The 23,820-nt window shown below is 40.4% G+C and overlaps 2 protein-coding genes across 2 annotated transcripts; one reads left to right on the forward strand and one right to left on the reverse strand.

The window, feature by feature from the left end:
- Positions 1–1,208: 1,208 nt before the first annotated feature.
- LOC122756586 lies at positions 1,209–1,781 on the forward strand. The gene has a single exon (XM_044006679.1). It carries the CDS (start codon positions 1,209–1,211, stop codon positions 1,779–1,781), a length of 573 nt encoding a protein of 190 aa, XP_043862614.1.
- A 427-nt stretch (positions 1,782–2,208) lies between these two features.
- Positions 2,209–22,698, reverse strand: LOC120457546 (proton-associated sugar transporter A-like). The gene is made up of 4 exons (XM_039645088.2): positions 22,489–22,698; positions 8,618–9,051; positions 8,380–8,554; positions 2,209–2,238 (listed from the first exon to the last, which is right to left on the reverse strand). The coding sequence occupies exons 1-4, from the start codon at positions 22,696–22,698 to the stop codon at positions 2,209–2,211; spliced, it is 849 nt and encodes a 282-aa protein (XP_039501022.2).
- Positions 22,699–23,820: the final 1,122 nt, after the last annotated feature.

Here is a 23,820-nt window from a genome sequence, read left to right on the forward strand (position 1 = left end):
AAAGGTAGCAAGCGTCAGCGAAGCTCCGGGATCAGCTGCTGTAGCTCCAACTCGTGCGCGACTTCCGAATTTGGCATTGCCAAAATTCAGTGGAGATTATTCGGAGTTCAAAAGTTTCATCAGCCTTTTCGAAACTTTGGTTCATAAAGACCCCAGCATTCCAGTTATCGAAAAATTTAACCATTTAATTTCATGTCTCTCTGGTGAAGCTTTAGGAACAGTTAAAGCTTACCAAGTCACCGAGAGCAATTACGAAAAGGCACTAGCCAGTTTAAAAAAGGTTTACGATAACGAATGCCTCATCTTTATGAATAATATATCAACATTGTTTAGTCTGCCTAAAATATCGCATCAGTCCTCTTCCTCCTTGAGAAACCTTATCGATACTGTTTCTTCGATTTATGGTTCTCTGTTATCGATACAAAAATTTCGAATGCAATGTTGATATATTTGGTATTGAATACATGGCGGCATGTTCCCACAAAGCAGAACCCAGCAGATATCGTTTTGAAAGGTTGTGACGTCGACGAGATAGGGCAGTCGATCTGGTTCACTGGCCCGCATTTCGAGCCGGATGAGGAAGTCTTGCGTCAGGAAGCTAGGAAGACTGTGGTCGGGCTGACCGCTGCTGTGCAAACTTCCGATTTGCTGGATGTCATCGAGGGTTTTTCGTCACACCTCAAACTGCTTAGAGTGTTCGCTTATATGTTCCGCTTTATAAGAAAATGCAAAGACAAGAGTATAGTTTTCGAAGAAACTCTGTCGCCCACTGAATATAATGAAGCGTGTCATAAGATTGTCGAAATAGTACAAAAGCACGAGTATCAAGTAGAAATTAAAAAGGTTCGTAAAGGCTCCAAGGTCGGCCCAAGTCTTCAGCGATTGAACCCATTCATCCATGAAGATACAGGCACTTGGTGCCTGTATCCTCCTATATCATATGATGCCAAGTTTCCCTTGCTGTTGACGAAACGCTCGCAGTTTGTGCAGAGCTACGTCCGGCATTTGCACCATTCCAATTTTCATGTCGGCCCTCGAGCACTTGTGAGCATCCTACGACAGCGTATTTGGACCGTAAACGCTCAGGAACTCTGCAGTCAGACAGTTCGATCATGTGTGCGCTGCTTCAAATGCAAGCCTCGACTGATGACACAAATTATGGGAAATCTACCCGCAGATATGTGGCGTTGATTTTTGTGGCCCTATCTATGCATTGCGACAACGCGACGAACTTCGTCGGAGCGAGTCGCCACTTCCTGGCTCTTCGCGATCGGATCGAGGAGCAGGCGGATGCAATTCGCGAGTTCGCATCAAAAAGCGGATGCGAATTTGCGTTCACACCCCCTCGGGCTCCGCACATGGGCAGACTATGGGAGGCAGGTGTGAAAACTGAAAAGCACCTACTCCTACGAGCGGTGGGCAGCGCACTCCTAAACGCCGAAGAGCTGGCAACAGTCCTCGTCGGGATCGAGGCCACGATGAACTCGCGTCCCGTCGGAGCGCTCAGCCAGGACCCAAGCGACGGAGAGGCGCTAACTACCGGGCACCTGCTGACAGGCGGGCCGCTTATCGCAGCACCAGCACTCCGGACCCCGGACCAGGCGGGTCTCAGTTGCTTGCGGCGATGGCGGCTTGTCTCGTCAGTCAGGCAAACGTTCTGGCGGCGATGGTCCCGGGAATATGTCCTGGGCCTTCAGGTTCGGGGCAAGTGGCACGAGGAGAAGGCCAACGTCGAGGAGGGCCAACTCGTCGTCGTGGCAGAGGACAACCTGCTGCCTTAACAGTGGCTCCTGGGAAGGATCGTCGCGACGCACGCAGGAGAGGACGGCAAGGTCAGAGTCGTCGACCTTAGGAGGAGTGATGGAGCCATCTTCCGCAGGGCGATCCACAAGCTGGCGCCGCTGCCGATTTGTTGAAGCCGTGGAGGCGTTCAACGGGGCCGGTGTTGGCGGAACTCATATTGTCGGTCGTTTTTATTGTTTGTTGTTTATTGTTAAGTCTAGTGTAAGTTAGTTTAGGGCGAAGGCGGGAGCATAATAAAGTTCTCTCTCGCTCTTTGCGAATTCGACCCGTCTTCGCCAACCTCTGTTAAGCTAGGCCTAAGAACACACATGTTAAATAGAGAAGAAGTCGTGAAATTGAATTCAACACGAGCAAACGCATTTTTCGTTGTCGTTCCGAAATTAACTAATTTCTTGCCACCAAGTTCTATAAATATTTTAATAAACTAATTAAATTCTTCAAGCTTAATAAATCTCTTAAATAATCTAACTAAAATAAAGCAATCCACTTTATTATCAACAATAAAGTTCTGGCGAATGTCAAAAAGTTTTTCTGCAGATCGATAGAAATTTATAAATATATAAAACTATGAAAAAAAATATCAAAACATTTGGTTGGGGTTGTGGGCGTTAAGAGTATGCGTGGTAACATGGGCCAACAAACTTGTGCTGTGTTTATGTCTCTGGACTCTGCATGCATAATCTCCACTTTCTAGCTTTTATAGTTCCTGAGATCTCGACGTTCATACTGATAGACGGACATGTTTACTCTGATCACACCATTGCTGCGCAAACAATCCTTTACAAGCCTCACATCCTTCAGCAATAGGCGTAGATTACACGTTTTGAAGCAGAGGAACGTGATTATTGTCTTGCTGAAGATTATCTAAAAAATCTTCTGGTTGATACGGCTTCAACCTCTGGAAATCGACACGTAATATAAAGGGAAAGCCTCTTCGGAAAATCCTCATACAGAAAGGCGACAATACATAATGTACTCGTAAACTGTCGAAAGCTACCTGCTACGTAAATCGACAACCGATCAGGCCATCAAACTTAGCATACTTATCTGTGCTGCCGATGGGAATGCTTGTCAACAGCCCATGGAAACTCAGAGATTGCATCACAATTAAGTAGTTGAAGCAGAATATTGTTGTAAAAAGTCAAACAGCGTCCACGGAGTCGTCCACAGAGCGTCTGGACCAAAGTGGGCGGCTATGTGTCCCGCGCCTATCTCGCTTCTGAGCCAACAGGGCCGGCGGAATGGTTTGCGACTGAGCCGTTTCGGCCGGCAGCATAACCCACACCTAGCGGAAGGTATAAGTTCGCACACCTGGCAGAAGGTATAAAATGTACAAACTAGCTGGAATGTCTGATCAAAACATAATAACTTCAGGTGTCAGCCACACATGTGGAAATCCACTCTCGGTGGAGGTTAGGGACCGGATTCTGGAGGCCTTTCTATCATTCCCCAAAACCCGCCCCGCAGCCGTCTCACTTGGTCGTCGGCAATGCAACAAGCGCGCGCACTTTGGAAGACGAGCTTATGGCGTTCAGCAATGGGTCCGAGGTCCAACGGACCCCTCCCCAGAACCCAAGCGACGGCACCCCCAATTGGAGCAGATTTCCCCCTCCTAACAGAGTATAACCGGCAAAACGGATCAAGAGCCCACAGCTGTAAATCGATGAAATGGGAATCATCCTGTACGACCTTCTGACTAAGAAGCATAAGCCTAGAAGATTACAGATTATTATACAGATTGGACCCAGCGCCCAACCAACTTCGCTACAAGCCATCGTCGAGGGCAAAATGCCACAGGCCACGCAAGAAGAGACCACCGAGAGTAAGGCCCGACGCGCTGATCATCACCCCATCACCCCACAGTGAAGTGTTATCGTTGGACACAAGAGGACAGGTCACCAAGGTCACCCAAGGTGGGCAGATCTGTCGGGCATTAGACGCCAGAGGCCGCTTCCCGGTCCTCATTGCTGGCTAAACCGGGCACTGTTTATATACAAATGACTCAATAGTAAGTGTCGGGTCTCGCAGCCGCCTGCAGCACCTAAACTTATGTCCAGTTGTTGTCAACATTGGAGAAAACAATAAGTCGACGGCACCTCAGCTTTTTCTATGCGGATCAGCTGCAGATCGCTGTAAGGTAGCTTGTCGTTGATCTCGGCCTAAAAGTAGGCACTTTATTGGGTCGTTCTTAAGGTCGGGAAAAATGTTAATTAGGCTGTCATGTAGAACATTTCTCCAACTGCATTTTTGGAGTTCAGACTCGGGGTCCCGACCCGAAGCGGTAGCCACTGGGCATTAATTGAGTTTAAACCAGCGAGCGAGAAAGTGCGTCCGGTCTGTCCAAAAATAAAATATAGTGATCTCTCAAAAAAAAAACAAAAAAAAAAAAGAGAAATTCAATAATCCAACCAATTCAACCAAAACCCAGTGAATCGGAAAATTTATATTTCGATTAACTTTAGTGCCAACCCCTAGAGGGTAAGTTTTGTGCGTGTGTTGTGGTTCAGAATTTTTTTGTTAAGGGCATAAAATTACAGGTGGCACCTAGGAAAATATTATATTTCAAGAAAATAACCATTGAGGCCAGTGAGACCAGTGAGGGAAGCATAAATTGCCGACCAGGAGGTCTATTTCTGGAGTGCATCAGTCAGCAGCGCCACCGTTAAGCGCAAAACTTTATTTAATTGAATTCAACATCGTTATATTATCTACATCTATACCCATTTTACCTTACACCGCTTTACACCTGACCGACTGCTTATTAAGCAGATCGGCAACCAGACAAGCAGATCAGCATAAGTTATTCCGATAGAAAAAATAAATTCCGCCTTATGTTAGGAAATTAATTTAAGTTATGTTGTAAGAGAAATAGTATTCATTTAGGGCAATTCCTTTCTTTTCTTTCCTTCTTTTTTTATCCCATATTCCTTCCTCTTCCCACATAGGCGAAAGCCCGCCTAAACTGGCGTGAGCACAAGAAGGAAGTAAAAAGAGAAGAAAGAGGACCGCAGTAGGAGAGCGGCTCAAAAGAGCAGATCGAAAAGAAATAGCTCTCTTAGGATTAAAAGGCGGTGTAAGCTGATTTCTCTTTCACAGGCAACCACTTGAAGCGAGTAATATAAAGTAATATAAATGTTATATGTTATATAAAGAGTGAGTAATATAAATGTTTTATTTAAATGAGAAAGCAGCTGCCGGAAGAAAAATCAAATAATTAGCTACTGCGGCGCTACTTGTTTCCAAGTCCACTATTTACCAATAATAAATTCAAAAAAAAAAGGAAATTTAAAAATGGAAATATAAATTGCTCATGTTTGAATTTTACCCTTGCCCCAATCTTCGCTTTTTCTAAAATCTTAAAAGAATAAAAACAAAAAATTTAAAAATTAAAATGCACATCCCTATATAACCTACTTCCCCTATTCTTAATGCCCTGCCGAGCGTAAAGATTCCTTATTTTTAAGCAAACAAAAAACTTTACATTTTTACATACATATCTGTTGCGATAATATCTACATGAACGCCGCAGTCCAAAAAGTCTTTTAAAAATTTAAATCTAGATGTTTAAAATTTGTAAGTTAGGGTAATCAGTTAGGATATGTTGTCTAAACCTGTTCCAGTTATAACATTGTCAGTTTTTAAGCTTATTCTATGTTAAAAATTAAATTTTATAATGTTTAAATCCGAGTAAATCTCTCTATGGGTGCCATGCGTCGACGGAAGGTGTATGTCGTATAAAATATAGCATACTTGTAGGGATCACCGGTTATGTCAAATGGTTAGTGGTGGTCAAGGTAGGGTAGGCGTCGACAGCTTAACAGCTGCTGTCGTACAAGTGTGCTATGTCCTTGTCTGTCCTTAGTCCTGTCGTCCGATAGTCCTTTAGTTTTTTTTGTGGAGATCAATTCCAAAGCACGCGAAATAAATAAGAGTGTGATACGAGACGAGCAAGTAGTCGCGATGTCAAATATCCCCCCCCCCCTTTACTCTACCGAGAATTGGTAGCCGGAACCAGCGCGTGCTTGATCGCTCAACTGCAATTTACCATCTGCTCGGGGAAGTTATACTCGTAGTTCGCTACATCGCGCTCTCTTCTTCTCTCGCCTGCATCTTTGTCGTTGCGTTCGCTCTGTAATATTCTCACTCGTTTTCATACACCTTCTGCTTTAAGTTCATTTGACGATTTCGTTATGCTGTTCGCTCTGTAATATTTTCACTCTTGTTTTTGTACACCATGCATGCGAGTTATCCAACACCGTAAACATAGCACTCTATCCCATTTTATAAACAAATTTTAAATTTCAATCTAGGAGGCATTTCCTTTGTCTTTGCTTTTGTCATTGCCTTTGTCAGCGCTTAGCTAATCGCTAAGATAAATAATCAAACTCTGAGAAACACAGCTTCGGCTTGGAGACCAACCGATGGTCAACTTATTGCGCTTCAATCAAACTGCATCGGTCAGCATAATTGAATTTCACAACGCAGATAAATAATTTAGGCATCAAGCTTTTATTCTAAACATAATTGAAAGTTCAAGAAGTTTCAAAAGAAAACCTTCTGGCCGAGGTTGATTGGATAAGGATTGAGAATCCAAAGAGCAGTCTGTTTTGAGATCGGATGGAGAACGATCTAAGATAAAATCCGATAATAGTATCTTGTAATATTGTATAGGCTTAAAAAGTTGATCACCAATAAATTTACTAAAATATTTTTTAATAATTTTTTAACAACAATTTTATAATAATATAATGACAAGTAAATGGGCAATATATAATAATAATAATAAAGGAGGGGCAACACAAATTTTTATTGTCCAATTTAACGACAAATCTTCTTTGTCAAGTTAACCAATCCAGATTCCGTCAGCATTTGAATATCATAATCTTAATATAATGACATAATCACATAAAATATTTGCATAATAACAACGTAAAACGTAACCAAAATTTTAAAATAAATGGAAACAAAAGTGTTACAGTAAAACAATGCAGAGTTACAGATGAAAACGTTATACTAAGTAAAAATTATTTTACCTCGGAAATTGACTCAAAACCGTTAATTACACCACTAGATGTATTTAAGATAGAAACGATAAAACATCGTTATCTTAAAATCTAAATCTATCTTGCAACTATTATTATTGTGCTGTTATATTAGGTATATTCTAGTCATAAGATGAATTATTGGCTACACCTATTTCGACAAAATAGGATTTTACTTTATATTACTGTGGAAGGAAGTTCACAAAGCGCACTAGGACATTACGAAAGCGACTACCTATTGATGTTCAGGTGTTTTTATAATATGCAACATTAATATTTTCGAATCAGACTATTAGAAATCTATTAAAAGTTAACTTAATTTTTCTTGAATATATTTTAGCTAGTAATTTAACCTCTGTAACGCAGTCTCTTCACTAAACCTGCTTAATCCATTAATTTTCATCATCCCATAACTGAGTAACGGGTATCTTAAGGCGCGCCACTTGATTTTTTTATAGTTGAGATAACTGACCAATTATGTATTTAATATTATACAAATAAAATTATTATTCAAAGAAAACTTTACCGACTGTATATATAGGGTGTTTTTTTTAGAGGTATAGAACTTTAAATTGCAATAAAACAACGATGGATTGAAAGATAATCTTGTGGCATTACATTTTAAATATGATTTCTGGCATATGACCGCCACGGCTGGCTCGGATGTAGTCCAATCTGGACGTCCAATTTGCAATGACTTTTTCCAACATATTTGGCCGTATATCGGCAATAACACGGCGAATGTTGTCTTCCAAATGGTTTAGCGTTTGTGGCTTATCCGCATAGACCAATGACTTTACATAGCCCCACAAAAAGTAGTCTAGCGGTGTTAAATCACAAGATCTTGGAGGCTTATGAAAAATCGGGAACAACAGCAATCTCGTTTTGGGCCCATTCGACGAATCTACGCCTTGCTTGATGATCGTTTGGTTTCAATTCTTGCACGAGTTGGATTTTGTAAGCACGCATGACGAATTGCCAAACCAAACTGAGAATAAATCACTTGACAGCTGTTAAATCGGTCGCCATCTTGAACAGTAATGCCAACTTAAAGTTCTATACCTCTAAAAAAAACACCCGTTAGTATACATATATGTTTATTCTCGATACTAGCAGAGTCGATCTAGCCCTGTCCGTCTATCTCGAGAACTTTAAACCTTTTTAGCTTAAGATTGGGCATGCAGATTAAAAATACTTTGAATATAGAGAATTTGTTTTAAACGATAATGCCGCCCACACATCTGTTAATTTTTTTTATACGCGTTACTCGTAGAGTAAAAGGGTATACTTAATATGTTGAAAAGTGTGTAGCATACAGAAGGAAGCGTTTCCGACCATATAAAGTATATATATTCTTGATCAGGATCAATAGCCGAATCGATCTGGAGATGTCCGTCCGTCCGGCTGTCCGTCTAGAAAGTTGATTCGTACTTGTTTTTTTTATTTGATTTTCGTTCACTTAAGAATTTATTTATATATATTGCTAGGACTGCTAAATCTAATCAAATGGGGTCAATTTTTTTGAAATACTTACCGTAGAAACATTATGATAGTGAGCAACAAGAAGATAAGGCATTGTGAATAGTGTAGAATACATTATTCCCGCTGTCCAACTGAATACTATTACACTTAGTTTGGCTCTAGTTAAGGCCATTAAAGCCATTCCAATGCAATAGAAAAGGAGTCCTCCAACGTAAACTGTTTTGGCCCTTTTTGCAAAGAATCAAATCTAATAAAATCATGAAAATATTTTAAGTATTTTAAACACTCACCTAAATCGCTGAATTAGATTTTCTATTATAAGTGAGTAAAAGGAGCACGATAAGGAGTACATGGCCATGCCCCAGCATCCAAAACGTACTCCTTCTTCATAACGTTTCTGGGGTCGAGATCCTAAAGTTGCCTTGGGATCTCCATTAAAAACAGACTCGCCCACAAAATCCGTAAAGTATAGCGAATAACAGACATGCGCCATCCAGCAAAAAAGATTTGTCACGCAAATAATTCTTAATGACAACGGCATGTACACAATAGAAAGTAAGTAGTGACTTAGAGATTCCACTTCCATAGTGTTTTGGGGATTTTCTGAATCTCCGTTTTGTGCACATGTATTTTCTTGAATGATTTCAGGATCCTTAGTAAAACTAGTTTCGTCCACAATTTGATAAGCTATACTGATGTTTGGATTTTCTTCTTCAGTTGTTATCTAGCGAAAAGAAAAAACAATTTTGTTTAATGTATTAATTTATATGACTGGTATGACTTAAAATTTAAAACTTAAAGAAGAGAAAACGCTATAGTCGAATTCCCCGACTCTGATGACTCTTGTCATCATTAAATGGAAATTTGGAAGACAAATATAAAACTGAATAAAAAGAAAACATTTTCCAAAAGTGTGGGTGTGGCAGTTTTAGGCGGTTTGTGGGCGTTAGAGTGGGTGTGGCAAGAAACAGCAAACAACAAACAATCATTTACTCGTAGAATATACGAAATTACTTGATAGTTATTTAACAGGCATATGTATATATATATATGAATGTATATTCTTGATCAGGATCACAAACCGAGTAAATTAACTGACGCCTGTATGAAAGTCAAAATTTCAGGATCTATAAAGGCTAAAAAGCTTGGATTAATAATTATACCATGTACTCGTAGAGGGTAGGGTACACAGAAGGAAGCCTTTCCGAACATTAAAAGTGTATATATTTTGATCAGGACAAACGCTATGTCCATTCGTCCATTCTGTTCGTACAAACAACGCAATGATCACGGAACTATAACAACTAAAAATATGATTGAGATTAATGTTTAGATTCTAGTGATTTTTGATATACGATGTTTTTATAACGTTGCCACGCCCAGAAATGTTTCAGCTGTGAGGAAGAGTTACACCAAAAATGGGAAATCAGATTCGGGAGTATAAGTAGCAATTCGACAATGGGAAGTGTTTCACTGGAATCGTAGTATTTAAATAAAATCTTTGAAAGCCTAAAAATCCGAGCTTAATTAGATGGTATCGGCCTAGAGTTTTATGCCGAGTCGATCTGGCCATGTCCGTCTGTCCGTCGAGATCTCAGGAACTATTAAAGCTAGAAAGTGGAGATTAAGCATACAGACTCCAGAGACATAGACACAGCGCAAGTTTGTCGATTAATGTTGCCACGCCCACTCTAACGCCCACAAGCCGCCCAAAACTTCCACACCCACGTTCTCTCTTATTTTTATTAAAGCCTATATGGTCTTATTGGTTTGGTTTTAATAATGTAAAAGCTAATTTTCCCGAGCATATTCTTTTCTCTTCTGCCACCAAAATGTAAACAATTATATATACATACATATATAGTCGCAGAACGCAAAGGCAAAGCGAAGAAGAAGAAACCAGATGATAAAAACAAAAACAAGAAAACAAGCCGTCATAAGTTAGGGAAATGAAACTAAATAACAAATCATTCATTTTAAGCTAGCCCCCTGAACTCATGCAAACAGCTCTTTATCCCTATCGTCGTGAAGGCCTTTAACGCGGGTCGGAATGTGGGTATGTTAACAAAGTGAAATATGTGAGGAGTTAGAACTCCGCACAAATGCAAATGAGGATTGCATGATGAGGGCTTGCCTTTGCCAGTAACGCAACAAGTCAACGCGTAGTAACGGCAGTGCGACACCGAGGAGAAAGAGAGTTTGGAGAAACTGAACCGATAGAAAAAGAGTTTGGAGACTCTGAACCTGTAGAGAGAGAGTTTGGAGAAACTGAACCGGTTGAAAGAAAGTTTGGAGAAACGGAAGGCTGGAAGGAGAGAACATGGAGAGCGAGAGGTAGACAGCACGATCTGGAGCAGGACGGCAAGCCAACGGTAGGCGTCGACGTGCCAGGGTAAGGAAAATAATGGTACAAGCTGGACTTTGGAATGGAAGGGATTATCCGTTAAAGGTCTATATAAACAGGCCGAACGCGGGAAGCTGGACAGTCAAAGAGAACAACGACAACGAGTCAACAGCATAAAGCAACGAAGTCAACAAGGGAGCTACAGCCGTGATAGTCAGCAAGGAACAAGATCGCTACGTCAAGACGGTCGGGACAAGGAAAGTCTTCGAATTGAGACACAGGAAGCTAAGGTCCAATACGACGAAGCACGGGTAGTCCGGAAGTTCAACAGGCGGGGCCAAACCGAACGGGGACCCAAAGAGGCGGCAGGAAATGTGGTGAAGACCCGGTCGACTGTGCCGGAGACTACGTACGTGAACCTGCGATTGCCTGCGGCGTAAACCGGGCGATTGCGCGGAGCGTAGGTAGGAACTGAACAGGGGTCTGGCGGGAACGGCCGGGACAGAGCAAGGGAGGCTAGCGAGGCGTACGGATTGAGAGCCCAGCATTTGTTCACCCTGGTCTGAGAACGGTGACGCTTCCCTAAGCCCATAGCCTTTCTTCTCACCACCAACCATGTGTGGCCGCGGCAGTACCAGGCTAGGGTCCAGTTCTACGACGGGAGAGCAGAGACGTCCGGATAATCAAGTCACATTATAAATCTATGCAAGAATAAATAGTAAAGAAACGAGAACTGCGATGTATTGTTACTGGTAACCGAGTGATCTCGTTTTAATATAAATTTGGAGGGACGATCACACGAATCTTCTGAGCTAGCCGCTCGTATTCCGTAGCGAGCCGACCAACAAAAATCAGTTCGTTACATCTGGCGCCCAAAAACTTGATTATCCCGGCAGTATACAAAACAAGAGAGAACGCTAGAGTCGAGTTCCCCGACTGTTAGATACCCGTTACTCAGTTGCTAAATTTAAGAATCAATAAATATGCCTTCATATATGTACGTAACTTTTCGCCGCTCGAATTAGCTTCCGATTAAAATTTTGAAATCGGTACCCAGGGAACACCGTGGAGGCCGTTGAGTTACAACGGGGTCGTTTAAACTTCGTTTAAAAATTTATAAAACTCCATGTTCCCCAAAAATTTTGTTTGTCCGGAGCCCACGGAGGCATAGATATTGTTATTATTAAATAAAATAATTAAAAATGAATTTTTAATTTAATTTAAATAATCAAACTTATTTAAAAATATTAATTATTTTTTTTGTTTTTATAAATTTTTTAATTAAATTAAATTATCAGACCTTTAAAGAACTATGAATTATTTTTTTAGGTTTTATTTTTTTGCGGTTTTTCTTATTTTTTTTTAAATTTAATAATAAATACATCTAATAACTAAAAAAATATATACCTATTTAGTTTATATTTAATTAAATAACTAAACTACCTACTCTGCCTCCCTAATGCTAACTAATATACCACTGTTGTAACTATAGGTGGTCTCAAATATGCGCGCAGTGGCCCGATTATCGAAAATATTTGAAAACGCCCAATCAATATGCGTATTGCTATTGGTTGTAGAAGAATCCAAATTTAGAAAAAAACTAAAATCTTTCAGATCTACTAAAAAATCAAAAATCTTTTTGCAGCAGCCAAAGATGGAGTAAAGGCACAAGTTAAAATCTCCTAACACTAAACAATTACTGTCTAAACATGCGTTTACACATGATAAGTAGACAAACTATAAATATGTTCTATTTATGGGCTGCAATAAACATGTCACGGGACAGCATAAGTGGCAACTACAGATAAGTACGATTGCAGCGGCTTATTGCCGAGGTGTCAAGAGATATGACCACGCGGGAGGTAATTAGCGCGGTCATAGGCCACAAACATAGATTTAAGATTTATAGATTTAACTCAGCTGCACTTACAAACGCAGACTGCAGCGTCTTACAAGCACTGCATTATATAATTAGATGATAAGAATGAATAAAAGGCGATGCCCTCGCAGTAGCGAGTCAGTTAGATTCAAACACCCGAATTGAACTCATTAAGTGTACGCACTAGTTTATGGTGTGAACATTTTGGTCCTTCGAGAAATTCTGTTGTTTTCCCCCAACAGTGGTAAGAATCACAGAAGAAAAAACCAGCGCTTCAAAGTAAAAAGAGCAAGGTTATTCGAGTGATTCTGTTGTTTCCCTACTAGTGGTAAGAAACACAGAATAAAATACCACGCCTTAATGTACTAGGTTTATAAGGTGAAACATTGTGTTCTTGCTTTTCCTTGGCTGATCAATATGCTGTGAGTCGAGGCACAGCTAGGTCAACTGGGCGACCAATCAAAAAATCCTCCAACGGATCACGCCAAAGAATACAAGCAGAAAGCACAAAAAAGTCACAGTGATTGTTTTCCCAAGATGTTGTCGGAAAGATCTGTGAAATTGATGCAAGACCAAGGAGAGCTGCAGAAGAAAATACTGCCAACCATCAAGGAAAAGGCATCTATACCAGCAATAGAAGCATTGGTAGTCCGATTTACTACTAACAACAATGCGCTGGTAAAATGGGGAGTTGGCGATCATCAATATTTTAATGATAAAATATTTATTAAAACTATGGATGCTATCAAGGCCTACAAGGAGTCACAATTAAAGGTAGAAACACTTGAAAAGATAAATATACCAAGCTTATCAATATTATCTGATACCGTATCAGCTCGGAGCTCCAGTCCAGTTGATAATCTGGTTCAACTGGTGGATAGAAGAGCGGACCGGTGAGGCAACAGATGAGCCTAATCTACGGAACCCTAGATAGTTCGAGTGAGATTGAACTAGTCAAGCAGCTGGCAATGATTGGTCCAAAGTGACGGTCCAACGTGACGGACACACTGAAACTGCTTGAAAATAAGTATGACAGAACTGCCTTTGATCAAGATGAGGCAGACCTTCCAACGTTCAATGGAAATGCGAAGGAATGGCCAACATTTTACGAGCTGTTCTCTGAGCTAATAGACAGCAGGAAGGATCTCAGCAACACAAGGAAGCTCGGATATTTAAGAGCCTGCTTAAAAAGAGAAGCTCAAATGGTGATTAGCAATATGATAACGGGATCAGCCGCTAGCTATGCAGCAGCGTGAGAGCTTATCAGCAAACGCTATGAGTATAGCAGAAAAATATTCTCCCAACACTTCAACAAATTAATGGCACTGGAGTGCTTGCTGCCCCATGATGAGAAAAATTTATGGGAGTTTTTGGATATTGCGATCGAGATCATATTCAGATCATAAAAGCAAAAAGGAAAAAAAGAAAGCTCTGCTGACAGAAATTCAGCTGCGGAAATTTTCGCCAGAAGCCTTGCAGCTGTATGAACAGCATGTAAAAAAGGCAAGAGCTATACAGTCCTTACAAGATGTACTGGAGTTTATTGAGCAAAAATACAACTCAGTAAATGCCATTAGCAAAAATACCGCTCAGCTTGCTACAAGAAAAGTGCAAGTTAGATCGTGTGCCTTTTGTTCTAAGGATGGCCACGATATGATAAAGTGTCTCAAATTCAGAGCACAATCTATCGAAAAAAGAAAAGAATTCGTTCAAAAGAACAGCATGCTTTGGATGCTTTGGAAAGCATAATGCTATCGACTGCAGAAAGGAAATTACATGAAGACACAAAACGCAGTATCAACAGCAATAGCCTCAAGCAAGGCCAAGACACACTATTGGCTACAGCTGTTGTTTTAGTGAAAAACAAAGCTGGAGGTTACAACGAGTTGAGGGCGCTTATTGACGGTAGATCCCAGAAGACGCTGATTTCAGAGGAAGCAGCACTAATATTAAGGATTCCCAGAGTAAGGAGTACAATAGAGGTCGAAGGTATCTCCCAGACTACTCAATTATCAAAAAATAGCGTCCACCTGACGATCAAACCAAAAATTCCAAGCAGCTTCAAAACATCAACGGAAGCATTGGTTTTACCAACACTCCATAGAGCCCTTCCCAGCAAAAATATTGATATCAACAACGAGTGGAAGGGCTACAGGCTAGCAGATCCACGATTCAACGAGCCAAGCAGAATTGACTTGGTGATAGGTGTGGATCTATTTCCCTTGATTATGATGGAGAAAATAAAAACCGTGAATGGAATCTTGGAACAAAAAACCAGATTTGGATGGATTGTGTCCGAAAATATAACTCGAGCAGCAAAGCAAAAAATTATAAGTGCCACTACAACAACAAATCTAAAGGACCTAGAACGCTTTTGGGAATTGGAAGATGAAGCCGATGAGACGATTACAGACAATGCAGAATGCGAAAGAAAATTCCAAGAAAAACTGTCATCAACGAGGAAGCCAGATTGTGGTTTCAATTCCATTCCACCAAGAGGCAAAGCTGGGGATTCTCGCAAACAGGCAATGTCAAGGCTTATGCAAATGGAAAAGAATTTTCAAAGAAACCCAAAGAACTGGGCTGAATACAACGAATTCATGAAAGAATACGTTAAGATCTGACATATGGAATCTGTAAAGACAACGGGTCAAGGTAAATACTATTTACCCCATCAAGCAATCATCAGGCCTGGAAGCTTAACTACGAAGCTACGAGTAGTTTTTGATGCATCCGCAAAGACGACAAATGTACTAAGCCTAAATGACGTTATTATAGCTGGTCCTAAGATTCAAAAGGATATATTCGATATTCTAATTAAATGGCGCAAGTGGCACTTTATCCCCGGGAAGCCCCCACATGGGAGGTTTATTGGAAGCCGGTGTAAAATCAGTGAAGCATCACCTTAAACGAGTTATTGGTGAAAACAGCTTTACATATGAAGAATTTGCATCGCTGCTATGTCAAATCGAAGCAGTGCTAAACTCCCGCCCATTAGTCACTGTAAGGAGCGAAAACGATGGTGAGGACATATTAACGCTCATTGGAGATCTAATGGACTCTGAACTGAGCACTATATTAGGATTCCAGAGTAAGGAGTACAATAGAGGTCGAAGGTATCTCCCAGACTACTCAATTATCAAAAAATAGCGTCCACCTGACGATCAAACCAAAAATTCCAAGCAGCTTCAAAACATCAACGGAAGCATTGGTTTTACCAACACTCCATAGAGCCCTTCCCAGCAAAAATATTGATATCAACAACGAGTGGAAGGGCTACAGGCTAGCAGATCCACGATTCAACGAGCCAAGCAGAATTGACTTGGTGATAGGTGTGGATCTATTTCCCTTGATTATGATGGAGAAAATAAAAACCGTGAATGGAATCTTGGAACAAAAAACCAGATTTGGATGGATTGTGTCCGAAAATATAACTCGAGCAGCAAAGCAAAAAATTATAAGTGCCACTACAACAACAAATCTAAAGGACCTAGAACGCTTTTGGGAATTGGAAGATGAAGCCGATGAGACGATTACAGACAATGCAGAATGCGAAAGAAAATTCCAAGAAACAACTGTCATCAACGAGGAAGCCAGATTTGTGGTTTCAATTCCATTCCACCAAGAGGCAAAGCTGGGGGATTCTCGCAAACAGGCAATGTCAAGGCTTATGCAAATGGAAAAGAATTTTCAAAGAAACCCAAAGAACTGGGCTGAATACAACGAATTCATGAAAGAATACGTTAAGATCTGACATATGGAATCTGTAAAGACAACGGGTCAAGGTAAATACTATTTACCCCATCAAGCAATCATCAGGCCTGGAAGCTTAACTACGAAGCTACGAGTAGTTTTTGATGCATCCGCAAAGACGACAAATGTACTAAGCCTAAATGACGTTATTATAGCTGGTCCTAAGATTCAAAAGGATATATTCGATATTCTAATTAAATGGCGCAAGTGGCACTTTATCCCCCGGGAAGCCCCCACATGGGAGGTTTATTGGAAGCCGGTGTAAAATCAGTGAAGCATCACCTTAAACGAGTTATTGGTGAAAACAGCTTTACATATGAAGAATTTGCATCGCTGCTATGTCAAATCGAAGCAGTGCTAAACTCCCGCCCATTAGTCACTGTAAGGAGCGAAAACGATGGTGAGGACATATTAACGCCGGGTCATTTTCTGGTGGGAAGACCTCTAATTGGAGCTCCTGAACATTTTGAAGAAAGTAAGACAATCAGCTCTTTGGATAGATGGAACCTTATTCGTGATTTTTGGAAGAAATGGAAAGAGTAGTATCTGGTGTCATTGCACAGCGAACCAAATGGCGCCAGGTAAAGCCAAATCTGAAGGAGGGACAGCTGGTTCTTATAAAACATGAGAACACTCACCCTGCAAGATGGCCAATGGGAAGAATCATTAGTACGACTAAAGGACAAAATGATAAAATCCGGGTAGTCACGGTTAAAACAAGCGATTGGGAAGTAAAAAGATCGCCAAACAAGATCTGTCAACTTCCTGTTAGCGAAGCAAAATCAGCTGGAGCTGCAACGCCATCTATAACGGAGTCAATGAAGCTACGCAAGGACAAGAAGCTTAGGCAGCGAGTTCCAAAAGGCAAAAGGAATGGCACTGGAAGCATAGCTACTGTGCTATGCTGTTTATTGATGTTGCAAGTGTAAGGAGGAATGGCTTTAGGAGTGGTGAGGCAATGAGATTGAGCTAATATAAGTTTATTAAATGAAATTAGATATATGAAATATTAAATGAATTAAATATGATCACGCGTACAGACGCTGCGCGACGGCTTGCTCTTCGACGACGACTGAGCGAACATACATTAGCGTGGCCATCTGTTCTCCCGGGTTGCCACCGTACTTGACAGGCAAGGTTGCCATATGCTTACACAAGCTACAACTGCGACAGAAAATTCGGAAGAAATTCCCAAAGAACTTGGGAAAATTTTCGACATCGACGCAAAAGCTGCAGTTATGGTGAACATAACATTGAAGTCGCTACATCCAGTTGGCAATTATTGTTTTATTATGACATGCAACCCTATTTTGATGTCATAAAACAATCAGAGGACTTCCTGGAAAAATCCCGCTCGGTGTGCGAAAAAATGGGAGACTTTTAGGACTACTGCGATTTCTTCGGCACGACAATACGGACAAAAATTGACAACATAAAAGAAAAAGACCAAATACTACGGCACCGTACCAACCGAAAGAAAAGGTTTATACTGTTCGTTGATATCGGAAATGCAAATAGAATACAGGAAAAAATGCAAACGATCATAAAAAACGAAAAACATCTAATGGAATATGTTGACAATCAGATCTCGGTCATCAATGCCACGGGAGAATTAGTAAGAGCAACTACGATAGAAGCAAACCGGAATTTGGGAAAACTGACCCAACAAGTCAATATTATTACAGAAACCATGAAGGAGCACTTTATGGTAACAGCGATCTCAATGATAACGGACATTAGTGAAGGAAGAATTCATCCTACACTAATTGCGCCTAACAAAATGCTGGAGGAGCTCGAAAAAGTTAAGCAAAAATTAGGACGAAAACAAATGCTACCGGGTGGAAATTCAGTTATACAATTACCACTGATCTATAAACTGATGAAGGCACAAGCTATGTTGAAGGATAATGTCCTATTCATTGAAGCAAAATTGCCGATATACAACAATCAGGAAACGGATCTTTTGGAAGTAATCCCAATACCACTGTGGACAAACGGTACAAAGCTTATTCAGAAATTGAATTCTAAATTTTTTGCGTTCAATACAGACATAAACGCATATCACCTTATGTCTGAAATGGAATTTAACCAATGCCGACAAGAGGATTCGACAACATGGCTTTGCGAAAGAAATTGGGCATGGAAAAAGGCGGATGATAACTCTTGCGAAATATCACCATTGAAACCAAGCAAAGCACACTTATGCGAAATGATGGAATTCCAAGGCAATTCGTTCATCAAAGAGATAAGTGGATCCAACCGTTAGACTATTTAGACTATTTCGGATGCAACGAACAGCATCAAGTTATAAGACTGCCCAATCAAGGCATTATACAACTACTTGCAGGATGCACAGCAATATTAGGGGATACAACAATAATTACTCCTCAAAAAGTAATTTCAACAGCGTCTGAATGTCTATCTTCCCCAGTTTACGAATTATAGATGACAAGGAGACATGGAACGTGGTCCCGCTGAAGCACTTGATTGTCAACAATACTAATGAACTGCAAAATCTTCAAACGCGCATCCAGACTCTGAAAAATAACAAAGTACACATTGATGACTTGATTTTCAACACGGCAAGCGGACACTCGGCTCTAGCGTTGACAGCGATTTTCATAATTATAATGGTCATTTATATCCGGAGGCAACGCATAAATGAGAGACAACTACTGACCGTACAATACAAAAATTAAAAAATATCAAAACATTTTCAAAAGTGTGGGCGTGGCAGTTTTGGGCGGTTTGTGGGCGTTAAAGTGGGCGTGGCAACATTAATCGACAAACTTGCACTGCGTTTATGTCTCTGCAGTCAGTATGCTTAATCTACTTTCTAGCTTTTGTAGTTCCTGAGATCTCGACGTCCATACGGACGGACAGACGGACAGACAGACGGACAGGCGGACGGACGGACAGACGGACGGACTGACGGACATGGCCAGATCGTCTCGGCTATTGATCCTGATCAAGAATATATATACTTTATATGGTCGGAAACGCTTCCTTCTGCCTGTTATAAGGGTATAAGGAGAATGCCTCTTTTTGGTCGGGTTCCGCGTGCTACTGACTGGCAATCTAATTTCACTGCTGTGGTAAAGCCAGATATTTTATGTATCTCATTTGAGTATGTTGATGCTTCAATGAAGCACAAAAGAGAAGACCTAAGCATTAGACGATCTGAACAAAAATCGCTAAAGTGGCAGTGTAAACTTTCCGTATTATGGAAAAAAATATGAAGGTTCGGACTACTGATTAAACAATCGAAATGGGTATTAAGTAGCTTAGTGGAACGCAATTCTCGGAGCTCTGCTTCTGAAGCTGAATCCTGAGCGGATCTTGGGGGGACAAAAGGTCCAACAATGAAGAGACCTGCCGCAGTTGTGGCTCTACTACAGGCTACATACAGCTCAGCTCTCTGCATGGTGGAGTTAGTGTGAACGACCACTTTACTGTACGTAGCTCCTTGACTTTTAAGAATAGTAATTGCTATTACTATTACTAGTTTCCACTGGAAACTGCTTTCGGTCAATTGTAGTTGCCTGATTTGAATCAATTTGAAAACTTTTTATAATTTTCGAAATCGGCGTCCATGAAGCCTCCTCACAATGTCTGCGCTTGGAACGCGCATTTACTCCTACGCTTTCATCTGAAAATTGTATCCAAAGAAGATCTGGAGTGTTGGACGTACTGAAGCCTATTTCCCCAAGAACACCAGTGGCCCCGTTTACGAGACCATCTGATATATCTACATTGACCGTCATCATATTTTTGGCAGTGGTCTTGAAAGTCAGAGCGGTATACAATCCTTGTGTCTCAGATGTTTTTAGGGATCTATCTTGTTCCAAACATCTGTTCCTCTGCTCTTAACTTATTTGAGCGGACTTAACTGAGTCTATAGCTTCTGAGAGAAATTGTGCAGTGGGAAACGAGCTAAGCTTCTCCATATTGTACCGATCTGTGTCCTGATTACTTGTAAAAAGGTGAGTTTAGTCATTTGGAATTTGAGTTTCATCGGAAATTCTAGATCTAAGCAAGCTTTTATCATCAGACATCATTTAGCCGGATGCCATTTTATTAAATGCAATTTCATCTCGCTGGTCATCTCGCTGTCGCATTATCTTTGTGTGTTCAAAAAACCTAAAAGGACTCCACAGATACGATCCAATTAGAGCACTGTATGGTTCATGCGACGGGGCCTGAAAAATCCAGCGATCACATAAGGGGCGCAATTGCCTAAGATCGCCGAACACGATAACCGAAATACCTCCGAAAGGAGTTTCAACATTAGGAAAAATTTGCTTTAGGCGAGAGTCCAAATGAGAAAACATTGTTGCACCGACCATAGAAATTTCGTCTATTATAAGAATTTTAAGATCAATAAATCGTAAATCCAGCATGATTTACAGGGAGGGAGAACATGGAATGATAAGTGGATCCTCCGATTCCGAAAGCAACTTTGCTGTGGGAACACACAGTAAAATTTTTACAAAAGTTGGGTCGCACCCTACTCTACCATTATACTCCTAGGATAGGGACTGAATTAAGGTTGATATTAGTCTACTTTTGCTGACACCTGCTCCGCCACCTACGAACTCATAAAAGGTTCGATTTGTTCTTGCATTATGCAAGTCATGTGTAAGGAAAGTTTCCAAATTTAGAGATCTAACTAAATTTCCTAAGTTTAAAGGGGATATAAGTGGCGGAAGCTTTATTACCAAGATATTGCTGTCAATATCAACATCTAACAAATTGTTGTTTAAGTTTAAAACATTAATTTAAGAAGATATTTCAGGAATCGCTAATGCCCTAAACTTCTTATTAGGTTCGGCCTCCTTTTCTTCATTTTCTTCTCTATTATCTGTTTCCATGGCCCTTCTAAGCGCGTCTTCTAAACTATCTATGGCATTATACTTTTCAAAGTTGGCTTTAATAGCCTCCTAATTTTCATTGTAAAATTCCTCGCAATTTCTTTAAATCAATCTATCTGTATTAATATTAAATGGCCTATATCTAGTAATACCTTATTTCTTTCCCTAATAATATACATCTCCTAAAACGTCTTTGCCTTCTTCAGTGTCATCGTCACTATTTGCCCTCTGACGAGTACTTCTACGGCTTTTAGAAAACTCATAACTTGCTGAAAAATCGGCTAAACACAGGCCTTCATGGAAATCTGGTCTTTGTTCGTATCTATCCATCAATCCTTTTAGAAATATGTCTGAATTCTGAGGCATATGTCATTAGCTGCTTCTCGCATTATCTTTGAAATACCCCGATGGGATTTGTTAATATAATTTATAATGTAGCTACAGCAAGCAAAAGGGTCCAAAATTAACTGGATATCCATATATGCCCTTTGCATAGAAATAATGTGTTTTTTATAAGCATTAACTTGAATTTCTGCAAATGTTCTCTTCAGAAAAATCTGTCGTTTTTTTATACTAGACCTGATAGCATAATTGTAGTCGTCGTAACTGAGGCTCACATGGTTGTGAGAAAGCTAATTTTCAAATATGCTTAAATGGCTAATCATGTCATCACCATGACTGCGAAGTAGAAAATCTCGAATTTTTTTTAAAGTTTTCGTGATGAAAAGAATTTTGAGTTGCTTCGGGAAGTGGATTTAATATTTCCGTCCGGGGCATTGGAGCGTATGGAAAACCGAAACGACAAATAGATTTTCCCCGCACTTTTTTAAGACTCGAATGCCCGTGCTTATGTTTTGGTATTCAATATACGGAGCCAAATCTGGGCTTGTAACATCCACAGTTACAAACTGATCAATGGAGGCTTTTACACTACACATAGACTCTTCATTGCTTAAATCCACTTTTGGGGCAGGCTTTTTCATAAGTTTTAAAACTTCCCTGTATCTTTCTTCTCCTCTTCCCAGTGAGGAGGAGACGTGCGAATATCCCTAAGGATCCTATATCCCTCATCATGACAAATAAGGTTGCCCATAAAATCTTCATTAAGTACGTTAGCAGCTGTGATGGCACTGGTGCTCCGCTTACGTAAGCAAGTTTAAATATTATTTCGAATTTTTATTAATTCCAACTTCTTATCACGTTCTGACCACGTCTACATTTCTAAGTTCGCATCTAACTATGGTTGTGTAGCTTTCTGAAGATGATCTATTTTTCGCCCTCAACTGGAGCTATTGTAATTCTCGTCATTCCTACATTATGTGTCTGTTTATTCTCGAGCAAAGTTTCTTGTCCCCCAGGATTTAGTTCTTCGGCTTCTGTATTCTGATCAGAATTACGCGCCTCCGATTTTTCATCGTCCTGCTGGATGGCTAGTTGTCCCTCTACAAAGGCTATATCAGCTTGAGATGCTATGAATCGAAAAGTTTCGGATGTCATAGATCCAATGCTCGTTATCTGACACATTATGCTTTCTATAAAGCTCCGTATTAACTAAATACCTAATAGCGTCAGCAATTTCGGCAGGCCGTATGGTTTCTGCCATGAAATCATGTCCGTATTCCATTCTTCGTTTGAGGTGGAGCTGAATTACCTCTGCCTTATTGAAAGCTTGTAGAAGACACGTCACGATATTGCTTACTGGAATAGGGACATTAACAACTGCTCCTTTAATAGCACCTTGACGCTCATGACCTATTGACTTTATAATCATAAATAACGGGTGTCGTAGATTCGTCGAATGGGCCCAAAACGAGATTGCTGTTGTTCCCGATTTTTCATAAGCCTCCAAGATCTTGTGATTTAACACCGCTAGACTACTTTTTGTGGGGCTATGTAAAGTCATTGGTCTATGCGGATAAGCCACAAACGCTAAACCATTTGGAAGACAACATTCGCCGTGTTATTGCCGATATAGCCAAATATGTTGGAAAAAGTCATTGCAAATTGGACGTCCAGATTGGACTACATCCGAGCCAGCCGTGGCGGTCATATGCCAGAAATCATATTTAAAATGTAATGCCACAAGATTATCTTTCATGTCAATAAAATTCATGTCAATCGAATAATCCATCGTTGTTTTATTGCAATTTAAAGTTCTATACCTCTAAAAAAAACACCCTATAGAAGGCGGGGTGAAATCAGTCGTTCTTCCAAGAGAGTTAGGCCCCTCAAAGAGTTTTGAATTTCTGGGAAATCTCTCGGCCGGCTTTAATGTTGCTGTGACAAGTTTTGAAAAACTGATGTCTTGCATTTTGGTATATCTCTTCCCTTAACTCGCAATGTTCTTCCAAATAAGACCTAGAAAGCTTGGATATTTGCTTGGGAAACCACAGTCCCTTGCAACAAAAGCAAATCTGATCTGGGCCAAGCTTAACATGCCTATTGTACCTATTATTGTACCTATGTGAGTTTCTATTTCAATAGGTCTGATTCTTATAGTCCTATTTTCCTGAGCTATATCAACTCTAATCTTCTGACTTCGAAGGGCATTCCGAAGATTTTATGCTTTTCTATTAGCCTTAAGGCTTCTATACTGACTAACTCTTTGACTTTTATTTTTAATTGCATCGATCGTTGCTTGTCGAG

This window comes from Drosophila santomea, unplaced genomic scaffold (assembly GCF_016746245.2).
Source record: "Drosophila santomea strain STO CAGO 1482 unplaced genomic scaffold, Prin_Dsan_1.1 Segkk35_quiver_pilon_scaf, whole genome shotgun sequence".
NCBI classification, from domain to species: Eukaryota; Metazoa; Arthropoda; class Insecta; order Diptera; family Drosophilidae; genus Drosophila; species Drosophila santomea.